The 22,194-nt window shown below is 40.5% G+C and overlaps 1 protein-coding gene across 3 annotated transcripts in view; it reads left to right on the top strand.

Annotated features, from left to right (window-relative positions):
• The window catches only part of LOC104926545 (alpha-1,6-mannosylglycoprotein 6-beta-N-acetylglucosaminyltransferase B), a 108,493-nt gene extending 87,256 nt beyond the window's left edge, over positions 1–21,237 (top strand). For 2 of the 3 annotated variants that reach the window (XM_027283673.1, XM_010740420.3), the window contains exons 9-18: positions 540–671; positions 7,615–7,748; positions 8,788–8,918; positions 9,702–9,707; positions 11,523–11,681; positions 12,798–12,944; positions 13,499–13,615; positions 16,496–16,570; positions 18,862–19,145; positions 20,234–21,237. In XM_027283673.1, coding sequence (XP_027139474.1) covers positions 540–671; positions 7,615–7,748; positions 8,788–8,918; positions 9,702–9,707; positions 11,523–11,681; positions 12,798–12,944; positions 13,499–13,615; positions 16,496–16,570; positions 18,862–19,145; positions 20,234–20,432 — 1,384 coding nt within the window. In that variant the 3' untranslated portion in view covers positions 20,433–21,237. Of the gene's footprint in view, positions 1–539; positions 672–7,614; positions 7,749–8,787; positions 8,922–9,701; positions 9,708–11,522; positions 11,682–12,797; positions 12,945–13,498; positions 13,616–16,495; positions 16,571–18,861; positions 19,146–20,233 lie in introns of all 3 variants that reach the window. The other variant, XM_027283672.1, reaches the window with a different exon arrangement.
• The last annotated feature ends 957 nt before the right edge of the window (positions 21,238–22,194 follow it).

Below are 22,194 nucleotides of genomic sequence, written 5' to 3'. Positions count from 1 at the left end.
CTGCACTGAACTCAGCTCTCTATTATTAGTGTTCTGGCTGACAGATGACCAGAGATAGAGCATAGGCAGGTAGACACTGACTCATGTCCTCTTCAGTTATTTTAATTCAGGCACACTTGTCACCTCGCCAAAGACATTTTTAGAGGACTTCAAAATAAATAGACGAATAACGATGATAGTTCTAAGAATTAGAGTCCAATTTGTCCACTGACAGCTAAATAATACACATAAATGCTCCAGAAAAAAAGCTTTTCAGACCATTATTGTAAAATAAAAGGTGACACTCTTAGAACCCCATTTCAAATGCCGATGTTGACTCCCAGCCAACGCGTGTTGTCTTTTTGTAACAAAACCAGAATGTTTTTGTTAAAGTTAATAATACATGCTTGGATGCTCCGGTGGCTCTGCAGGCTGCAGTGCAGTTCACTCACAGTATTTTTGGAATGAATATTCTCTCTTCTCTGTCTGTCATGTTCCTCTGCTTGTCTAAACTCTGTGTTTTACTTGTGTGTGTGTGTGTGTGTGTGTGTGTGTTGCAGGTTCCTCGGTGTTCCTCCAGGCAGAGGCAGTTGCCCACTGACTGGCCCGCTGCCCTTTGACCTCATCTACACCGACTACCATGGCCTGCAGCAGATGAAGCAACACATGGGACTCTCACTCAAGAAACACAAGTTAGTGGATGGGCATTGTGTTTGTGTGCACTGCTTTACCTGCGTATATTTTTTATGTTTTTCCAAGGCAGGCATGTAGTTTTATTGGCTGCATTTATGGATTAATTATTGCTGGTAATAAGGTGTACATGTCTCTGTCCAAATGTCTGACTGTAACTCAATCAGCTTGTTAAAGTCGTACACTCTGTCTGTCTTGCAAATACTCACATATACAAACACTCCCTCTTCCACCTCATCTCCATCCAGTTGAAGACCTTTAAAATGCAAATGAAAAATGCAAACACAGGATTTTGCATGTTGTGATGTAATGAAAAAACGTCACAACGCACTACACACCTGCAAACAGACACATAAATGTCAGTTCACGCCTTGCACAAATTTACAATCAGACCCTGTTTCCGCACCTGATTATTGCTGTTGTTTTATTGCACTCTGAGGTAGAGTGGTGATTAAACACAGAGAGAGAAGCGACAGGAAGACGGGGAAGAAAAAAAAAAACAGAAGACATCGTCCTCATGAGAAAGAAGAAAGATTAGTGAGACGTTAAAAAGAAACAGGCGGAGAGGTTTTTTCGTGTTGTTACAAAAGTGTGCTTAATGGCTTTTGGCATTGCTACAAAGATGGAACAACTTGGAAAGTAGGCCACGACAGCCATGAGACCGAAGCAACAAAACAGTAAAGTAATACCCAAAACAAGAATTTAAGGTGCATTTGAAAAAAAAAAAATCTGCAGCAACAACTCTGCAGAGAACAACAGTACAAACCTGTATTATCTTCAGAGATCCTCCATTTTCTGCCTCAGAAATACATAAAATTGAAAAATCAGCTTGAGCCTTGTCCTCTCCAACCCCTTAAAAACAGCTTGCAGGCACCCCCCTCTGTCCCACTCACATAAATCCTCGTCCAATAAATTGGCATCTTTGTCTACCCCCCTGTATGTGTTAGCAGCAATTGACATTTAGCTTTCCTTGTTCTTGTTACAAGTGGAAAGAAGCATCAGTGAAAGGTAAAAGAGCAGAGGGCATATGTGAGGAGGAGGCCAAGTGAAAGTGAAATAGACAGAAGAAGTAAAAGATAAAACAGTTGATGGTGTGTGGAGGGATGGCAACAAAGGAGAGAACGGAGAAAGAGAGTTAGAGCAAAAACAGAGGAGTGGAAGCTGTCTGGAGACCTGGCATCACATATAAAGGGACATTCCATGTATTTTTAAAATCCAATTATGAGAGAGAAATTACGCATTATGGGTGGGCTGGGGAGATATTTTCCCAACACACAACCTGTTTTGCTGTCTCACACATGCACACACACACACAATCCCACAATTCCACTCAGACAAGATGCCACTCAGCCAACAGTCTGCGCCTAATTGCTTGCTGAGGTCAGCGGTTCTCCGCTCCATCATTACCACGTGGAGTCATGATTTCTGCTTTCCCTTCCCTTCCTTAGTATTTGTAAGACGCAGTCTTTTGTTCACCGTCAAAGAAGCTCACAATGAAGGAATTATCTGAATGTTTCAGCGACACAGACGGAACAAGCAACATCTATCCTCACTTTAACAAGAGGATGTGCCTCGGTCATTTTAAATGTATGAAGTAGAAAGAATTGAGAGCTGAGGTACATATTTGTTAACACACTCCCTGAAGTAACATGCACCACTCATTTGTATTGATCTACTGTAAAGCCACTCCCCAGTATTTCCTTACCAGGCAACCTCTTCACCCATTTATCTTAACCCAACAATTCCACTCTCCCCCAGGCTTAGGTCAGGTCAATGACACACCTACGTACACTCTCTCTCTCTCTCTCTCTCTCTCTCTCTCTCTCTCTCTCACACGCCTCGTCAGGCATTAGTCCAGTCTAGTTGAGCCCAGTGCGCTGAAAGGCATCATTAATCAAGTGCTCTGAGCTTTGGGGCCCTTCAGCTTCCTTTAATTACTTTTGTTTTATGTTCCCACCGACGTCCACATTCATTTATTATGCCTGGACAACGCAGTGCTGTCCTGTCGGGTGTGTTGTTTGTGTTTTTGTGCGTGTGTGTGCGAGGGTGTATCAGTGCATGTGTGTCGCTGTTAAAGATGCTGAAAGCCAATAGGAGATACTCTTAAATCACACCCACTCATCTGATAATAGGACTGACATATTGATTTCCTCTGCATGCTGAATTTACTGCTCTGATAGAGGCGGATCAGGGAAGATATCCAGGAGTAAATGACTGCAAGTAAAACAAACAAACAAACAAACAAAAAACTGGAATACACTGACCCTTGGGGACACATCACTAACAATTTAGGTTAAGCTTAGCTGGCAGAAGAACAAGTTTCATAGAGGTGTCAATAGCTGGTTGTTTTTATGTTGGTACAGTTGTCATCATGGTCAAAATTGCTCTTTAAGAATGATTCTCCACGACACAGACAGGTCCTCTTGTCCCATGTAACAGTAAAATACCATTCCATCATTTTCAAGGGGGAATTATTTAAAAAAACTTGAATGGTCTGGCTTTTAGTTGAGTTTTGTGTTTTTGCGACAGCCTTCAGGCCTCTTTGACAGCACTTTAACAGTTCCTCTGATATAATATCTATAATCCCCGGCATGCTCACAGGCTTTTTTCCAGCTCTGTACACTCTTATCATTCAGGGTTTTTCCCAACTAATATGGAGACCCTGCTTTCAGTTTAAAATGAAAATGACGTTTTGAAAAAAAACACCATGGCTCAGATTCCACACGATAACAACAATATGCGCAAGTATCTTTACAAAGTCAAAAGCAGACTAATGGGTTTAGCATAGTGAGTAAGCCGCAGCATCTGCTAAAGTAATGGTGGATAAATGATAGATGGAAGAGGGAGTATTGCACACATCGCTGCAGTTTGTCACAAAGAAAAAGTATAACAGCATAACATGGAAAATTTTGAACAGCCTGAAGCACAAGTTAGCAATTTAAACTTCACAATTTAACCTGCCGTTGAACATCACTCTGTAGGAGCACATGGCCTTTATTGTAACAAACTGTGATACTTGTGTGTCACACAAGCCACTTTACACTAATATAACCACATGTCCTGAGGTGCAGTGACTGTTTTAAAGCTAATTATCCAAATAGATGTCACTATAATAGATTGATGCATGTACAAAGCATAATACTACATAGTATTATGTATTTACATGACGCTCTATGTAAATACAGCATGAATCATAACTGAATAAAGCATAACATTGGTTTGGACAGAGACACAAGCTGTGTCACAGATCAACTCAAAACTTTGTTTTCACATACATTATTATACATGTATAGTGAGTAGTGACATGCTACATTACTATGGAGTGGATTGTACAATAGAATTTGTTTAAAAAATATTGTACAAGTCAGGCAGTCGGTAGCGTAGTAGGTCAAGCGGCCGCCCCGTGTGTGGAGGCTATAGTCCTCACTGCAGCTGGCCCTGGTTCGAATCCCGCATCGGACGGCCGTTTACTGCATGTCACTCCCTATGCCTCTCTGCCCCCCAGTCTCTGGCGTGCCTCCTTCACCGTGGTGTTGGTCTGATTTGTCCATGTGATATCCTCAGTGACTTCACATTGATTCTCCTCTTCCACTTTCTGGTAAAGTCCACAATCAGTTCCTCATTTTGCTGACATTCAGGAGCTGGACAATTCATTAGCTACTTCACTACCAGCTGACTGTCATGTTCACACAGGTATGGCTGTTATAACCTGATGCTTCTCACATTACATCTGCTGTCTCATGCACATGCCTGAAGTGACGCCAGCCTCCTCCTTATGTGCTTTTTTCTTGGTATTGTTAATAAAACAATAGATTTAATCATGTTTGTTTATTAAAGGGGGATTAGCTCTCTCTCTCTGCAGAATCGTCTTTGCTGCTTGTATTCTTTGTGCGCAGCAGAGCCTTTTCTACAAAATGGACAATTTCTTGATATAAGTGTGTCTGAGTAGTATTGTAAAGGGATAATTATTTGAAATGAAAATAAAAATAATGTAGTGTCATCAAACATAACACCAAAAGCTGCTTCAAATCAAAGTTTAAAGTGTGTGTCGTGTAATGACTTCCAGGTTTTCTTTCTCCCCATAGCTAAAGCTAAAACTGTGGGTGACAACACACCACCCTGCCATATTCCCCTTACCTCAGAGGACTGTTGAGCCTTGCCGAGCAGGCGTTTAACCCAGATTAGCCCCATACTCTGATCACCTGATAGATATTCAGCTCAGCTACTCCTTCGCTTATCCCCTCTTCTTCCATTCCTTCTCTTTTTTTTTTCTCCCCTCGAGACTTCTTATCTGTGGGCAGAAACATTTTCACCGTTTCAGATCTGGCGATATGTCATAGTGCAGGTTGGAGAGAGGGAGGAAGGGAGACAGGTCAGAGACAAGTGAAACTAACATTTGTTATTACTAATTCATTGTCAGCTTTCTATGACCCTTTCAAATTGACACTCAACATTTTCCTCAGAATTGAAGTGCGTCAGAACACGGCTGCACAGATAAGTGCATGTTTTTTTGTATTTTTTACTCTCTCTTGTAGATAAGCCTGTTTTCAATACATATCAGTGCAGTCAATGACAGAAATATCTGAGAAGTGTCAAACAAGACTAGGGTGTCACTTTGTCTCTAAGACTGAAATGCCCTCAGAGGAATATTTTTGTTTTCTGTAACAATCTCCCAAAGATCCTGTCTTTAAGCGCATGCAGATGCCTAAATCTAGCTCCAGGGAATCAATTTGTGAACATAGAAGGCTGCAGTTCAGAGCAAGCATTATATATATATATATATATATATTATATAGATTAAGCACCACACACACACGCACAGATATTTTGTTTGTGAAAACATTTCAAACAACAACACAGTATGTGACATATCATGTAAGAATACATTTTTATAGCTGTCAGCTCATAAGAATCAAAGTGCAACTCACTATTTTTATCAATGTCGGACAAGTATACATTAAGTAATCCATCATCGAACAGACAGGAAAACCAATTTCTTCCCCATGAGCAGCTTCAGAATGAAATAACAAGCCACGTTGTATTTGAGTAAGGAGCTGGTTCCAAACATGTTTGATCAGAAGAGTCTCGAGGGAACGCTGTGATGTGAAGTGCAATGTGACAGACACAGCTGACTGCATCCGTAGGCTAATTCTTCGTAGCCTCGCTAGCTATGCTACTTTCAATCTAAAGTTTGAGCCATAGAAATGTAAACTATGAAGAGTTAGACAGCACAGGTTTCTTTAAAGGTTGAAAATACTGCAGTATAATCATTGTACATTTTCCAACATATTATTCCACAATGCTGAAGAAGTATCTAATAGTAAAGCCAGAGTTCAAACATACAGTAATACTAATTGTAGCATACCAGTTTACCAGTGTAATAACTGTCTCTCACATGTACAATCACTATTACTGCACCTACCTCTAATTACATGTTCATCAAGCAGATCAATTCTCATTTTTATTTACATATTTGTTGGAAAGCAACCACTTCAATACAGTGTATAAACAATGATTTCAGGAAATATTGGAAATTACTAACTAAAATAAAAGAAGACACACAAGGTTGAGGGAAATTGGCCACAGTGAAAGAGTGATGTGCACTTATTCAGTATACAAGAGCATAAGAACATAAATACCTGCGTACAGCTACAAGGCCATTGATGTGACAGAACCACTAAGTGACTTTTTTAATAGAGAATACTATTGGACTACCTTTTTTCACATACACATAGACACACACACACACACACACAAACACAGTTATCTGTCAGGAAAGAGTCTCAGAACTGAGGAAGTGGACTCTGCCACCTTTAGCTCTTGTTAATCCCCCTGAGCTCACAGACTGGCGAGATTAAACACACTCACTGCTACAGACAAGGACACAGTGAGCTTTCCGTGTGTGTGTAGGTCTGCTTCTGTATGATTGTGTTGTATGTGCTGTTGCACAGCCTCAGTGCTTCAGTGCTGTGCTACTAAGCATTCACCTGGAAACCCTATCAGTGCCCTATCGCAACTCCAACCTCTAAACCTCAAAGTGATTTTTTTCTTTATTATTCCTGTCAAACCTCCCACACTGCAGTTGGAAACTTGCAGGCAAAACTGCTGGTTACTTTTGTTTTTTGTTTTCTACTCCATTGTTAAATTTTTTACTTTTTTTTTTTTTAAATCCTGCAGATATGTACTATTGGCTATTGTACCAAGTATTGTATTCATGGTTTTCTGTCTTTAAGCCTCTTATCAAAGCTGGAAACAGAATGATTTATACCACAGAGATTCAAATTTAATAATTGTGCAATAAAAGTGCAAGACAGATTTGTGCTGCACCTTGCATTTAGTTTGTATAATGCTGTGTAAAATGAGCATGTCATTTAGTCAGCACCTGGAACGACTCTACATCTGTATCCTGCAAGTGAGGCAGAGCTCAGATTTGTTTGAGATTATGGTGAAAAAGAAACTGTTGTAGAGCTGTGATGCCGATTCAGGAAAATGTCTCATTTTCTCAGTTGCACCACAGCAGAAAATTACAATCGACATTAACAAACTTCATGAAAATCGGCTCCATTTGGTATCATCTTTAACTGTATTTATCTTTAAGTATAAACCAGACTGCTTGATGACAAAGTATAACATAGATGCAGTTACATATGATTACATGTGTGAAATAAAAACAAAACAAAAACAGTTTATAAATGTCTTCCATGGCCATTATGACGGGTCATGATTCTAATCATGTTACATCATACCTGCCATCAATCAAAGTGTAACTGCTGATATTATATCTACTCAATCATTGATCATATCCTGCTCGTCTCTGTCATTGTAATAATCTTTGTATCTGTCCTATGTCCTGACTATCACAGCTGACTTTGGGCTGACTTTGTACATGAGAGACAATAGGATTTTTATTTTTTTTTTTAAACTGGTTGTTCTGTGTCTTTATAGATGTCACATTCGTGTGATTGACACGTTTGGGACAGAGCCGGCTTACAATCATGAGGAGTACGCAACACTGCACGGCTACCGGACCAACTGGGGCTACTGGAACCTAAACGCTCGGCAGTACATGACCATGTTCCGTAAGAACAAACCCACTTCTCTAACCTTTAAAAATCCAAATTTATACCTCTAATTTCAACTTCTGTACCACAATATATTGTCTATATACTAATGGTTGTTTTACAGAATTCATAGTATTGATTTACACATGAATGAATAGGATGTGCAAACATTTTTAGCATATAACTTAAAAACATAAAAAGCTGTCACACTCACACAGATCGGTCATCAGTTTTGACAGTTATTCTAAGGATGATAAAAATGACTCCAGTTCGATGTTTCCACTTTCTTTGACAGGTGTGGCTGCTTGTTCACTTTAATTTGGAGTAATGTGTCTAATGCAGCTATTTTCAGCACCACCACAGCTTCTAGTATCCCTTCAAGTTGTTATCTGTTCTTTATTTCTTTGCTTTTTTTTTCACCTGCTCTGCAATGTGTCTGATCTGCTGTTTTCCAAGCACTCGCTGACTACTCACCTCTGCTCTCATATTCAGTTTTCAACAGTGTCAACGATCTTTTAGCTATAGCGGGATCTTCATAATGTCAATACGTGGCCTGCTGTAGACGCCCACGTTTCACACTGTTCTAAGATATTATAACTCAGCCTTTATTAACTGCTTCACATCAAATAGAGCAGCTGTACAGTATAATCATTTGATTTATCACTTTTATTCAATGAAATATTATGAGAATGTGTACTGCAAAGAGTCTAAATCGAACCGTGAGGATGCAGTGAACACTTGATTATGTGTTTTGATTATGTAAACTTAAATTCAGGACTCAGAAAGGTGTGCTGAAATAGTCACTGCCAAAACCACCTCACATAGACAACAGCAGCTGGCCTGATGACAATCACTATTTATAATACTCAGGGAGCCAATAATCAATCTGACTTAGCCATTGAACCGAAGCAAACAAGAATTTATTGCTCGTTTTCTGTCTTTCCTCTCTGTCTCACAATGAAACTTTCTCTTTCTCTCCTTGTGTATTGTTTTCTCTCTCTTTACTACTTTTCTGTCTTTCCTTACTACTGACACACACACATATACACATATTCAGCTCACACACCAGACAACTCATTCATGGGTTTCGTTTCGGAGGAACTGAATGAGACGGAGAAGAGAAGCATCCAGCAGAACAAAGTGAACAGCATGGCTGTGGTTTACGGCAAAGAGGCCAGCATGTGGAAGGTAGTATATACAGCAGATACACACACAGATGTACACACATATAATCATGTGCACATGCATATATTCTCGTATTACACAGTATACAGCAGAATACTTGTAATGCACAGATGCGCATATTTTACACCTGCATGCATACATATAAAAACATCTGAAAAGCACACACATGCAGGGAAAGTTTTCGCTGTATGCTGCTCTGTTAAATTAAAAATGAGATTAAATTCAAATTGTACATACAGTAGTCTCTTTCAGTGTTGACACATGCAGACACACACACACAATACCCCCGCCGACAATATACTGCAGTGCGAACAGAAAAATCCAATGGCAGCATTTTGCACACCCCGCTGTTTGCACCATTACAGCTCAGCTTCACGTGGCTCTATATACACAATTGTACAGCTTTAATTTACAGGCAGTTTTCCTCTCAAAAGCTGTCTGCCTTGTTCCCTTGAACACTGCAGAGGGGCACAGTTGTGCCTCCATTGTTAAAATGATTATAAAGATGTTGTTTGCTGCCATTACTTTCTGCCGTCTGTCTGTACAATTCCCTGGATTTCTCTACAGTCGTGGCTCGTGAAAGAGACAAGCGCTGAACAGAGATGAAGGGTTAGGAAAGTACAATACTGTAATCTGCAAACGCCTGGTGAAAAAGGCAGAGAATGTCTCCTCTCTTTGTTTCCCCATTGTTATATTGTTGTCTGTTATCTGATTGTATTTTTTTCTCTCTTTCCTCCTGCCTGTCTTTCTTGTGTATTCTCGGGTACCCGGCTGGATGCTCATTAGCTTCAGGTAAGAGCCTGTTATATTCAGCAGGTATTTTTGTTCCAGTATATCCATTTCACAGCCTACATACATATGCACAAAAAAAGGTTTCATTCACAGGGACAGCAATCATCCTACAGTTGTGTCTATAACTGTGATTATTTTTTTATCCTTTCATTTGTCAGAAAGCAGAAGGGCTGGTCAGGCAGTCATTTGAAGGATGTGTTATAACACAACGATTCAGTTCCTTGGCTAATGTAGCACTAATGATAATGTTGGTCTTCTCACGTAGCTCAGACATTATTTATAGCTTTTATTTCATCATTTTGTAGCTTTCAACTACAAATTAGAGTGTTGCTTCTGTCTGCCTCAGTCTGAAATCAAGGGCCCATTGTTTCCAAAATGAACAAGAATCTCGTGTCAATCTACAACCGTTCACCTTGTAAAGCACAAACTGTATGTGGCAGGCGAGAACAGAAAGAGGGTGAAGCTTAGCAAATATTCTTTCTTTTTGTCCTCGTACACTTCAGACATGCCATGTAAATCCAACTCATGTTAATGTCCTGCAAACAAATCCTTAAATCTATATTACATGAAATGTGGTGAGGAATAAAACCAGCATCGCAGAATTTATTATAGTCCTAATCCAGTGTTGAGAGAGTTACCGTGAACAGAGACAGAGAGAGGGAGACAGAGAGAGGGAGAGCTGTGGGTGCAGGTTATGGAGTCTGCACTCCTCCACGCCTCTGTTTCTCCTTCTGCTAATTCATGTTGTCTGCTGCACTTAGCGCTTGAGCTAATCTCCTAATTGGCTGGGAAAATCCTTGCAGAGGAAGCTATCGATTGCTACAGCCTCCAATTACGACTGCGGGGGGCAACACCACAGCACAGGGATACAGTAAGCTGCTTAACACCAGACGGCCAGTCAATACAGGCTCCGTTCACATGACTCTGATTTGGTTGTTATTAACTGATGCTGGTTTGGTGTTGTTCACTCAGGCATCATACTCAACCTTGACTTTAAACATGTGCCTCTCTGGCTCTATCACACTGGAGGTGAATACTAATTTTCCTTAGAAATACAAGAAGAGAATAATGCACAGCTATGAGCAAGTGTCTTTTGCTTTATCACACCCACACAAGCCCCAGCACATCATTTTGTAAGGGAGATACATATCTGCTGAACGACTTCTATGCCATTTTATTTTTTCTATTCAAAGAAGAAGAAAGTACAGCTGTCCATTACGTGTCCAATAGGTGTCTTACATATCAGAACACAATGAGAAAGCAGGGGAGCAGTAGTAGAGATATTGGTTCAGTGACAGAAGTCGTTTTCAATCACTTGCCTGTTTACTGTTGACAGCCTACAGATCTGTCAGTTTCTCCTAGGACACGTTTTTCAGGCATAAAAAAACAAAAAAGATTTGATCATCTCCCTGATTTAGGAATGAGTAATCCTACATGTAAGGAAGAAGGACGACAGCGAAGAGTTTAAATGTCCTGTTTTTTGGACAGAAATCTTTATGAAAATGATGTGAAAAGCGCTATTGTGGACACAGCTGTGTTCATATGTAAAAGGTGTTTTTATGAGATATGTCCGTCACAGATGCAGTTCCAAATTTAGGGAGAAACATGCGCACAGTACACAGTACTCTACAAACATACTGACAATGAAAGGCTCACAGCTATGCACACAGACAGCAGATAGCTCACACAAAGATCAGAGGCAAAACAAACATCACGCTGTATTTCTTTAATCATAGCAGCTCTATTCACACACCCTCCTCTATTCACCTTTTGCCCTCGATCTCGCTAACCCATTTCTTTCCCTTCCTCTCCCAGCAGGGTAAGGAAGGTTTCCTGCAGATTCTCCACAGGTACATGGAGGTCCACGGCACAGTCTATTATGAGACCCAGAGACCTCCGGAGGTCCCGGCCTTTGTGAAGAACCACGGCTTGCTGCCCCAGAATGAGCTGCAGCAACTGCTGCGGAAGGCCAAGGCAAGACAATGAAGAAAATATCACCTACACACATCGTTTAATCTGCTGAATTCTCACTGCCGGTGTCATCCTGAGGGCACACAGATTCAATTCTGTCTTTCTCCTCTTAAACGGCCCACCAGAAAGACACACAACACATTACTAAAACTGACTAAAGCAGGGGTGTCAAAGATGCGGCCCGCGGGCCACATCCGTCCCGCCTAGCTTGTACATCCGGCCCGTGGCCCATTTTTAATAAAATATAATTTTATAAAAAATGTTTTTAGAAAATTATATTTTATAAAAACATTTTTAATAAAATATAATTAAGTAATTAATATAAGTTTTCACTTTATGTTCATACGTTTACACAAGAGTTGAATTTATTAAGGTGTTGATTCAGCAAGTTGCCATGGCCAGTTCTAACTTGGCTTTGATTTCTGTCATTGATGTAACCTGGAACATTTATTACATATTTTTATTGTTCAAAGCTATATTGTTAAAATAATCCAAGCTCATGCCTTCCATGTCATCTGCTTGCTCTGCTATGAGCTCTGCTGTGAGATATGACAAACATTGTTTGAGCTTTTTTTGCACATGTTTTATGAACTATTGTGATGTGTTACTGCACAACTTGAAATTGCACTTACTTTTAAAGCCTCAGGTTGTTACTTTTTATTGTATTGTAGAAAAATTCTTTAAATAAAAAAGATTTTGTATTGCAATTGTTATTAGCACATTTTTTATCTCTATATTTTTTTTATATTTTCAAATTTATGCAGTGATTTTTGTGCTCCGGCCCCCTTGAGCTCATATATAGTTGTATGCGGCCCCTGGACCAAAATGAGTTTGACACCCCTGGACTAAAGGCATGCTGAAGTTACAGGTCCAAGGTGTAAGATATTTTTTCACAATATGTCAGAAATATGTCAGCTGTGTTGTCATTACTGTATAATCACCTGAAAATGAGAATCACAGTACTAAACAGACAAAACTAGACAAACTAGAGTTTGTCCTTCACATAGGAAAGGAAAGGGTGAAGCGAGGATGTTGCAATCAGCAAGATGCCACAAAATCCTACACACTGGTCCTTTATTTACGATAATTACAAAATAACATTCCTGATTGTTTTTCTAGCTCTTCATTGGCTTTGGTTTCCCCTACGAAGGCCCAGCCCCTCTGGAGGCGATAGCCAATGGCTGCATCTTCCTGCAGCCCAAGTTCCACCCACCTCACAGCTCGCTCAATCACGAGTTCTTCAGAGGCAAACCCACTTCTAGAGAAGTAAGCGCATTAATTTTTATTACTCCCCAGCACTCACTGATGAGAATATTTTCGCGACTGCACTTTCCACAACCAGCCAAGTAACTTTATTCATCAGTAGATCCTCTAAAGGAACTGGCACAAAGCGTAGATGCAGACAGCACATGTTAGTGCTTGATTAGATGCTAGAACAAGCCAACAAGATCCATGTTGCTGCTAATGATTGTGCGCACAACTTCTAACACATTTCTAATAAATTCTTGCGGTACATTCGTTTGGCCATGTGCGTCCTTCAAAGGCTTGAGAGTAAAAATACAAAAAACAATCATTTCTGTTCACCCTGGTCTAGATATATCGCAATCGAGAAAATGTCTGGGTTTATCATAATATATTTTATTTTTTAACATGTAAAATGATAATTGATGATATGTATCATATTTTATTCAATGACAGCATCCTCAATATGCTTCACACACAATACATCTTCTGTTTCGATAATAAATGGTCTGTTGATTTATGTCTGGTATATATAGAGCTCTCACTGTATGTCTGTTTTTGTTTTTGTTTTTTTGTAGGTGTCCTCCCAGCACCCATATGCAGAGCAGTACATCGGCAGACCTCACGTCATGACAGTGGACTACAACAACTCTTTAGAGTTTGACTCTGCCATCAGGGAAATCATGAGGACCAAGGTACTCATACACTTACAGGGATAGAAAACTAGACTTGTACATCGTGTAACAGTACTTATTCCCTGTGCTGCAACTAAGCACTCAGGCAATGACGTTAAATTGAAATAGAAATCACTATTGATTCAGATCCCTCAGCATACGGTACATGTGACAAAGGAAAGGATACAACTCTGTGTCATGATAATAAATGACTGTAGATTTATAGATGTCCTTGTTTTGTTTTCTAGTGTTTGTTCTTTACTTGCCACTTAACTTTGTTCTTTACTTGCTTTTGCTATCAGGTAGTTGTGATGAAGTCACAGTAAAGTTCCAGACCTCTTGTCGCTGTTAGCTGAGATAAAAGGTTTTTAAACTATGAGACAACAGAACAATAGCTTTGTTCACAGCAGAGTTTTGCCGACATGTAGGTAGCAGTCTAATATTGCAGAGTGCTGAACTTTTTCCGCACAGGAAATGTGGGCTGATAGAGAATATGAGGACGCAAGGAAATGCCAAGAGTGGGAGAGGGGTTAATTAACGAGTCAACCAGGGAGATTAAATCTTTCTGGAAAGCACGGCAAAGAGGAAGAAAATGGAAAAAAGGAGAAATGAACATACAGATGGAAAAATAGAAAGAGAGAGAGTCCGAGGGCCAAATCGAGTAAACGTGTGCGTGGTTACGAAAGCTTTCTGTTGTCATTAAAGAGGAAGACTGATGTGCCGCACAGGCAAAAATTACAACATAAACACAGGATAAACCTTTTATATCTCAAACATTAAAGTTGCAAATGCTTGAAATTGGCACTTTGAATGACAGATTAAACTAAGGGTAGGTAATGTCTTTTTTTGTTGAAATTGTCTTTACAACCTGATCCCAATCTTGCTCACTGCAAATGATACTCTTGCCAAATGTCACCAGAGGAGTCATGACATGGCTTTGGCATTATTTCTCTCCATTTCAGCCATGTAGCTAATTCCATATTGTATTTCATAGAGGAACTGAGCCCCAGTGACGCTCCAGCAAAGAATCAATCTCAACTGTGTGAAGGACACTGAGGGATCATGTGCTGCAGGAAGACAGCTTATTTGCATGATCCTTTAAACGCTCTATAATAGTTTGTGCTTTTAGCAGATTATAAAGTAGTGTGCATGGAGATTAGAGGAAAGGTGTTATCTGTCGTAAAGTGTGTTTTTTTTGTGTGTGTCCGCACTCTCCATCTTGTCTGTGTTGTCAGACAAGCTACAGTTCAGCAGCACTGGCTGACTGCTCGGTCTCCGTCTGTGCTGTCAGACCACTGAGAGAGAGCTGATGGACCTCTTCACCCTTCACTGGAGGCACAATACCCCAGCAAACACACACACACACACACACACAGGCAGATAATATTCTTCTCCTTGCATCTATCCAAACATAACCACAATTTGAGAGACACTAGAACTGCACAGATCTGGGATTCACCTGCACATAACAGCCATTACCGACAAGACACACTCTCAAACATACACACTGTGTGTGTGTGTGTGTGTGTGTGTGTGTGTGTGTGCGTGTGCGTGTGCGTGTGTGTGTGTAGCAGAGGCTCATGTTCAGTCATGCAAGACAAAGCAATCTCTAGCTGTCTGACAAGTCCTCATGTTCCAATAAATCCTTTCTTTCTCTATTTCTTTCTTTCTTTCCTTCTCACCCTTGGATTTGTTATCTCCTTTCATTCCACTGTTATCTGCCTTTGCATTTTTCAGTTTCTGTTCGACTTATATGTTTGCAGTAGAAGACTTTTGCACAATGTTTGGCCAAATTATGCCTTACTATTCCCTGCCGTAGTAGTAGATTGAATTAGTATTTTCCTTAGAATAGGTAAACCGTATTTTTCAAACACAGCGCGAAAGAGTTTGATGAGAAAAGTGCAATATTTTGTGTCTTGAGGTTTGTCAACTGTCTTCTTTTAGAAACCAATAAAAAATCTTTATAGTCCCCACAGTCACTCCTGTAAATGAGGTCATGCTCTGAGTCACCTTGCCTGGTTAATTAATGCTAAACAAGAGAAGTGACAGAGGAGGAGTTACATAGAGTTGATTGTTACCGCAGAGAGCTTGTGTATCCACGTGCTGACTTCCTGTTCCAGCTTACAAAGTAGATTAACACAAGGCTTTGATCAGATGTTTAGTGTGCGCAACTTTTTAAATTGCATCATCCCTGCACACTTGCTTCTCAAAGGTTTTCACTTGAAATGGGCCAAGTCTGATTTCACACATGGTTGAGCATTAGACTGCTTTGATTTCAAGTTGGAAATGCAATTTAGCAAGTCGGGTATCATTTACAAAGGGAAGCCTTTTGCATTAGCGCGTAAAGACATGCTACTTCGATCTCTCTGAAGTCTGATGTTAGCCTCTAAACCTGGAGAAAAGCCGTTTTCATATTTTACACCTTCGTATCAGCAATATTGAAGCTTTATTTTACGGTGTGGCTGATTTCCAAACAGGATATCAACAATATAAACCATTTTTTTAAAAATCAGCTAATTCAGGTTAATCCTAGCATTGCAGCTGTAGTCATTTTGTGTTATTGTATTGAACATGTTTGTATGAGTGAGAAACACAAAGGAATATGTATATTGTTTCCAGCTCATCTCTAATTAGGCCAATCAAAAGTGGGCTTTAGTTATAAAACCTGCACATCACAGCAGGGGATGAGCTATTGGTATGCAAATAAATCCTAATGAGTTTCCATGCAGTGACGTACTGTGATTAGACCTCAATGACAATAGAAACATTCATCTATTGAAATGATCAAGGAAAAGACACAATGTATTGTAATTAGCATAAACAATGAAGTTTACACTTTCAATATGTCCAAAAATATTATGTAGATAATAATGGGGTAAGGACTGTGTTTGCTTTTTTCAGGTTGAGCCATATCTGCCTTACGAGTACACCTGCGAGGGGATGCTGGAGAGAGTCCATTCTTACATACAACATCAGGTGAGGTCCAGTTCATGTGATGACACACAGAGCTCTGGACAAAACACACACACATGCACAGACTCTCTCCTTCAGTCCGCTCGTCCTCTCCCCACTCTCTCTTTTCACCAGCTCTCAGACTCCCCACTCTGCTCAATATTTCATCATTGTGTGCATTCAACACCCAGAACATTGTGTATCTCTGCTTATGTGTGTGCGTGTCAGTGTCTCTCCACATGTGCATGTATGTAGACGTTATGATTAATCTACATGCTAACTCTCATTATGAGCCACATATCTGCCCTCCGGCTCAAAAGCAGAAGGTCTACTGACACTAATGAGAAGAGGATGAGTAAGGAGGAGGAGTGGGCATGATGGTGATGGAGGACTGGGATGAAGGAAAGAGTTTTTTTTTTTTTTTTAAATAATCCCACACTAGATGTCAGACAAACTGCAGAGGGTTTCTGAGTAACTTTTGTGTGCTCCTGACTGGCAGCTGGCATGGACACAGAAACCTCTACTACAGCATTTATACTGAGGAAAGAGAAACAGGAGAAACTTAAACTAGATCCCAGTTCACCACAAGATTTACCACAGAGACCAGTGGTCATGGTTGGTCAATCAAGTGTTTTTACACTGTTTTTCACTCGTTTTGCTGCATAAAAAAAAAAAAAAAACTTTTCAGATAAAATGCTAATTGGGGCGGTGTTTAGCTCGGTAGCTTAAGCAGCCGCCCTATATGCGAAGGCTCGCTGCGGAGGCCAAGGTTTGACTCCCGACCTGTGCGGCCCCTTCCTGCATGTCACTCCCCATCTCTCTCCCCAAGTTTCCTGTCGATCTCAAATAAAGGCAAAAAGGCCAAAAATGATAATTAAAAAAAAAAGTTCATTAGTTAGCTGTAGCAGCTATGGCTGAACACTTTCTTGGATGTTTTGTTTTTATTCACTCCTTTATAAAGTATTTTGTTGATATGTGAAATACAGCACAGCTTGTTGTTGAAAGATGCTGTACAGCTTGTTCTGCGATGCTTTCAGATGTCACATGAAGATAAATTACAGCCTAACAGCAGTGAGCAAACATTAATTACCAAAGATTGTCTTTAGGTAACATCAGTGTTGAATTGTAATCATGCAGTCTGGCCTAATAAACACATATGCAATAGCAACCTGCAGCAGCATATGATACAGGCTGTTAGTAGCACTGAATGTAGCCAGCAGCTGTGGAGGTGGTGATACAGCAGAACCTTCACTGTTAAAGGAGAGATTCACATTTTTTCAAGTCTTATTAAAACAATAGTCAAGTGCTCATAAAAACATTGAAACAGTTTGTTCTTGCTGCAACGGTTCCTCCTGCACAAACCTGACATAAAGATAAGAGTGCTCCGATTGATCGGCCACCAATCGTTATCTGCTGATAGTCGCTCAAATAGTTTGATCAATAGTCTCTATAAGCACCAATCAGATAATGCATTTATTTTATTCCACATGAAAGTATCTAGTATTTCCCTCACATGGATTTTACCTGGTCCTGCTGCCCAGTATATTAATGTCCAGCGACCCGTTTTAGCACGTTGAAGAGAAACAGACAGAGCATAGAAAAAGAAACACTTTTCTTTTGTCTCCTCCACCCATGCTCACCCGCTGTTGTGAAAATGGAGTTGCAGGTGAAAAAATCCAAAAAGTGATTTCTGTTTTTTGGCCAACTTCATAAAAAACATACTGCTGATCAAGAAAGTCAACAGAGCAGACTCACACAGACCGTCCCTGTATAATAATACAGCAAGAAAGAAACAGAAGGAGGCGAGGGAAGCTGATGTGTGTGTGCAGTAAGAGGCAGAGATAGAGGTGTGCGTCTCTAAGTGCAATATTTTGCACATGTTGCCTGCCAGTAAATAAACTGTTATCTCTTTATGACACTTTCTCATCTCTGAATTATTAGACTCATTATACAATGTTGTTATGAATAGTCAACTAAATAATGAATGCTACATGATAAGGCTTCAAATAGACCCTGTGATTGGTATCAGTCGATACTGCTTCTAGCGATTGGTAATCTGCCCAAGAAATCCCGATTGGAGCACCCTCACATGAAGAGATCTCCTCTTGAGAGATTTCAGTTGAAGTGTTGCAGGACGCAGTCCACAGTACCCTCTTCTGTATAAAAATACACTCCAAAGTTTCTCTTTGTTTGAAATTCCCTTTTTTTATGTGACCATTCCTCTGCCTGTAAACACAATAAAAGACACATTGTGCAACAGTCTACCACAATAATACGATTTCACAAACTAATGCCACCATATCTTTCTCCTCCAGGACTTCTGTGCCCCAGAGTCTCCCTTCATCCCAGCCAACCTCTCCAGACAGGGGTCTCCCTCTGGCAGCAGGATTACAGGACCTCTGTTTGTGCCCTTGCCCAATTCCACAGCCCTTGGCTGGGCGTCCAACGTGACTGCCCCCCCTGCTTGGCCTCCTCTCAGCTCCCTCAGGCTGCTCGTATCTCAAGAGGGCCAGTCCTGTGTGGAGGCGTGCCATTCAGCTAGTTTTATCTGTGAGCCTGCTCATTTCCGCTTCATCAACAACAAGGATGCCCTGCACGGGTAAGTCAGCTTGAAGTAATGTCCGAGTTACATGTGGCATACCTGACCGCAAGCAGCATATGTACAGAACTTAGTGTCTGTCAACCAAATATTAATGAAAGGTTTACTTACCGTTCCTTTAATTTACCCAGAGAGACATTCCTCTGTCGCTGTTTTGGTCCGTCCTCTATGTGACTTCAAACCCCCCCGGGAGCATTTCAGAAGGGTTTATCCCGTCAGACTTTGTTACTCAGATTTGGTCATTTTCCTGGTTTATGTGCTTTCTACCAATAGATACTTTATGTGTTGCACTAAAATCATGAAGATGATAGTTCAACATCTCATCACAAATTTTCTGTACACACCAGTGTACTCACCATCTGTGGTCACAAAAAATATAAAGACAACACGGAAACAAAACATTGTTTTTTCGGCTCTGTAGCTAAAAGGCTCCTGATGGTTACACTTCACCTACACCTTTCTGCACTGGGTGCATAATTTCTCTTATATTAGTTGGCATTGAGAACAAGTCAGGCTGAACTTCACCAGGTATTTATTTTAGTTTACTGCACCAGCTCCAGGCACTTGAACCAGAAACTTAAGTTTCAGATGCTGCCTTTTCTGGAGCTCAGACACTAGAAAGCCAGTTGGTGTTTGAGTCTCTCCTCCAAACATTCTCCCTCCTGACTGGTATCAGCTTTCAGCTCTTATTTTTTTTTTGCTTTTGTTTCATCCTCCAAGTCTCTTTTGTGTTTACTTCCTCTTTTTTCTGTGTGTCTCAGTTTACAGTGCCGCTCCCCTTAGTTTCTGTTCTGTTACTCGTCCTCATAGCTCAGGTCTCTTCTCTGACATTTCATACCTGCCTCACAGTTTTTTTGCACTGAATTTCATCGTTCTCTTTTTTTAAATTGGCATCTGTCGTGATGAAATTTCCATTTATTTGGGGGTTCTGCCGCTTCCACTTTCCTGTTACTTGTGTCAAATAAAAATAACTTGTGTTACTTGTATTTTCTAAGTTTGTTTTGAAGAACATTTTCCCTGTGGTTAAACCCAGTGAACTCCTATTTCATGTTGTTTTTAGACCTCTGCCTCTCTGTTTCACCCCTCAGGCTGGAGGTGCAGTGCGAGGTGGTAGACTCCGAGATCAACCACATCCTTCCAGCCTTCTCGGTGGTGCGGCGGGAGTGTGGCCTCCAGCGTGAACCCCTCCTCTTTAGCTGTGCAGGACACTCCCCCAAATACAGACGTCTTTGCCCCTGCAGAGACTTCCGCCACGGCCAGGTGGCGCTGTGCAGAGACTGTCTATAATGACCGGGCACGTGAAGGACAGACGCAGACGAATTAGACGCAGAATGACGAGGGGGAAAAGGGCACTCAGAGGCCAGAGCAGGTGTAAAGCTGTGACAAATTACCTGATGGTGCAGAGAGGCAGCTCGCCGCCTCAAAAACAGTAAATGTAGGATGATGAGGAACATGCATGGATTTGAAAGCTGAAAGTAGGTCTGAATAGTCTGGTTGACTGTAGTTGTTATAACAGAACTCCAGTGATACCAGGTGTCATTACAGGCAGGAGCAAAGGAATTTATTACCAACAAACTTTCACATTAACCCTCTGACTACAGGATAATAGTTTCTAAAAGATGTTTATGTTGTTTGATACACAGCATTTCATTTTTGGAACCAAAAATAGGGGGTTTAAGTTGGAAAATATATACTTGAACTGCAGAGAAACTCAGTATTGTGACTATAGTGTCATTCCATGACAGAGACTTCAAATATCTTGGCTTCAAGAAGGCAACCTCGGGTCAATATCCAATCTCCTCTCTGCACTTGGACAAAGGATGATGGACAACCAGGTTATCTCCCTCACTTTTTTCTCCCCTCCTCCAATGATGGGCAGAGTCATTTATCAGACTGAACCCCAAGTCTGAGGCAACATCGGTCAATGCAATCATCTCTGGTCGCGAAAAGGAAAGGAGGAGGAGGACAGAGGACAAAGATAAAGGGTACAAGATTATTTTTCAATAAATAAGCCTTTAGAGCTCTCAACTGGATTTTTAAAGAGTCCTCTTGGCTTTATGATGGAAAAACAAATCATAAAATAAAAAAATCTGAACAGATCAAAGTGTTGAGGTGGTTTTTCTATTGTGTGTCATATTCACTCAGTTCCTATCCTTTTTGATTCGAGTGCTTCGTCTATTATTGCTGCTACACCCTCCCACCACTGACATTCATCTGGATTGCGATCAATTTATCCGACTGTGGCAGACATGTTTGATCTTTGTCACACGGAGTCGACAGTCAGCACCGGTTGACCCTGTCGATAAGAAGTGACGGAGCAAGTGACAAAAGAGGGAAGAGAAATCAGATGTTGAACGTCCTCAAAGTGTTTTACTGATAGTCACTAATGGCTTTTACTTTTTTCTTTTTTTTTTACTGGAAAATAATATCCAATATCTGCAGTAATGTCGACTATTTAGTTGTTTTAGCTGTGGTCATGTACTCCATTATGTGGAGAGTTCAGGCCCATTAATCCTGGAGGCTGTCCAGCAGCATTCTGGGAAACAGAAGAAATCACTAGAAAAGATTTTTAAAAAAGCTAAAAACTGTCTGCACGACATTACAACAGAATAGGACGACTGCTGGAATCAGTTTGCACATCAAAAACTGAATCATCAGTTTGGTAGCAGATTTAGTAACTGAACTGCTAAATCAAGACAGCTGTAACAGTCTGGATTATGGTTCAGTGACGCACAGTTAAATGTAAATGGATATATTATGCAAAAGCCTTTTTATCTATGGTTAACAAGTGAAAATAGAAGTCCAACAATGTGGTCTTATTTTGTAGATCTATAACGTGTAATTGATATTTTTATAATAGCTGTCTAGAGTCTACAGCTCACATCAGATTTATAGATCTGGTGGCAGCACTCAACTTTTCTGCTTAGGTTCACTCTCATTGTGTCGTTTTCAGCAAAAAAGTAGACGCACCCAGTTAGCAGGTAACTGGTGAACATAGTGGAGCATTTAGTAGCTAGACAGCCAGATATTTCCCTCAGCGGGACCTTGT

This window comes from Larimichthys crocea, chromosome X (assembly GCF_000972845.2).
Source record: "Larimichthys crocea isolate SSNF chromosome X, L_crocea_2.0, whole genome shotgun sequence".
NCBI lineage: Eukaryota > Metazoa > Chordata > Actinopteri > Sciaenidae > Larimichthys > Larimichthys crocea.
Note: the sequence above shows the minus strand (reverse complement) of the source record. Positions and strands in the feature narration are given on the sequence as shown.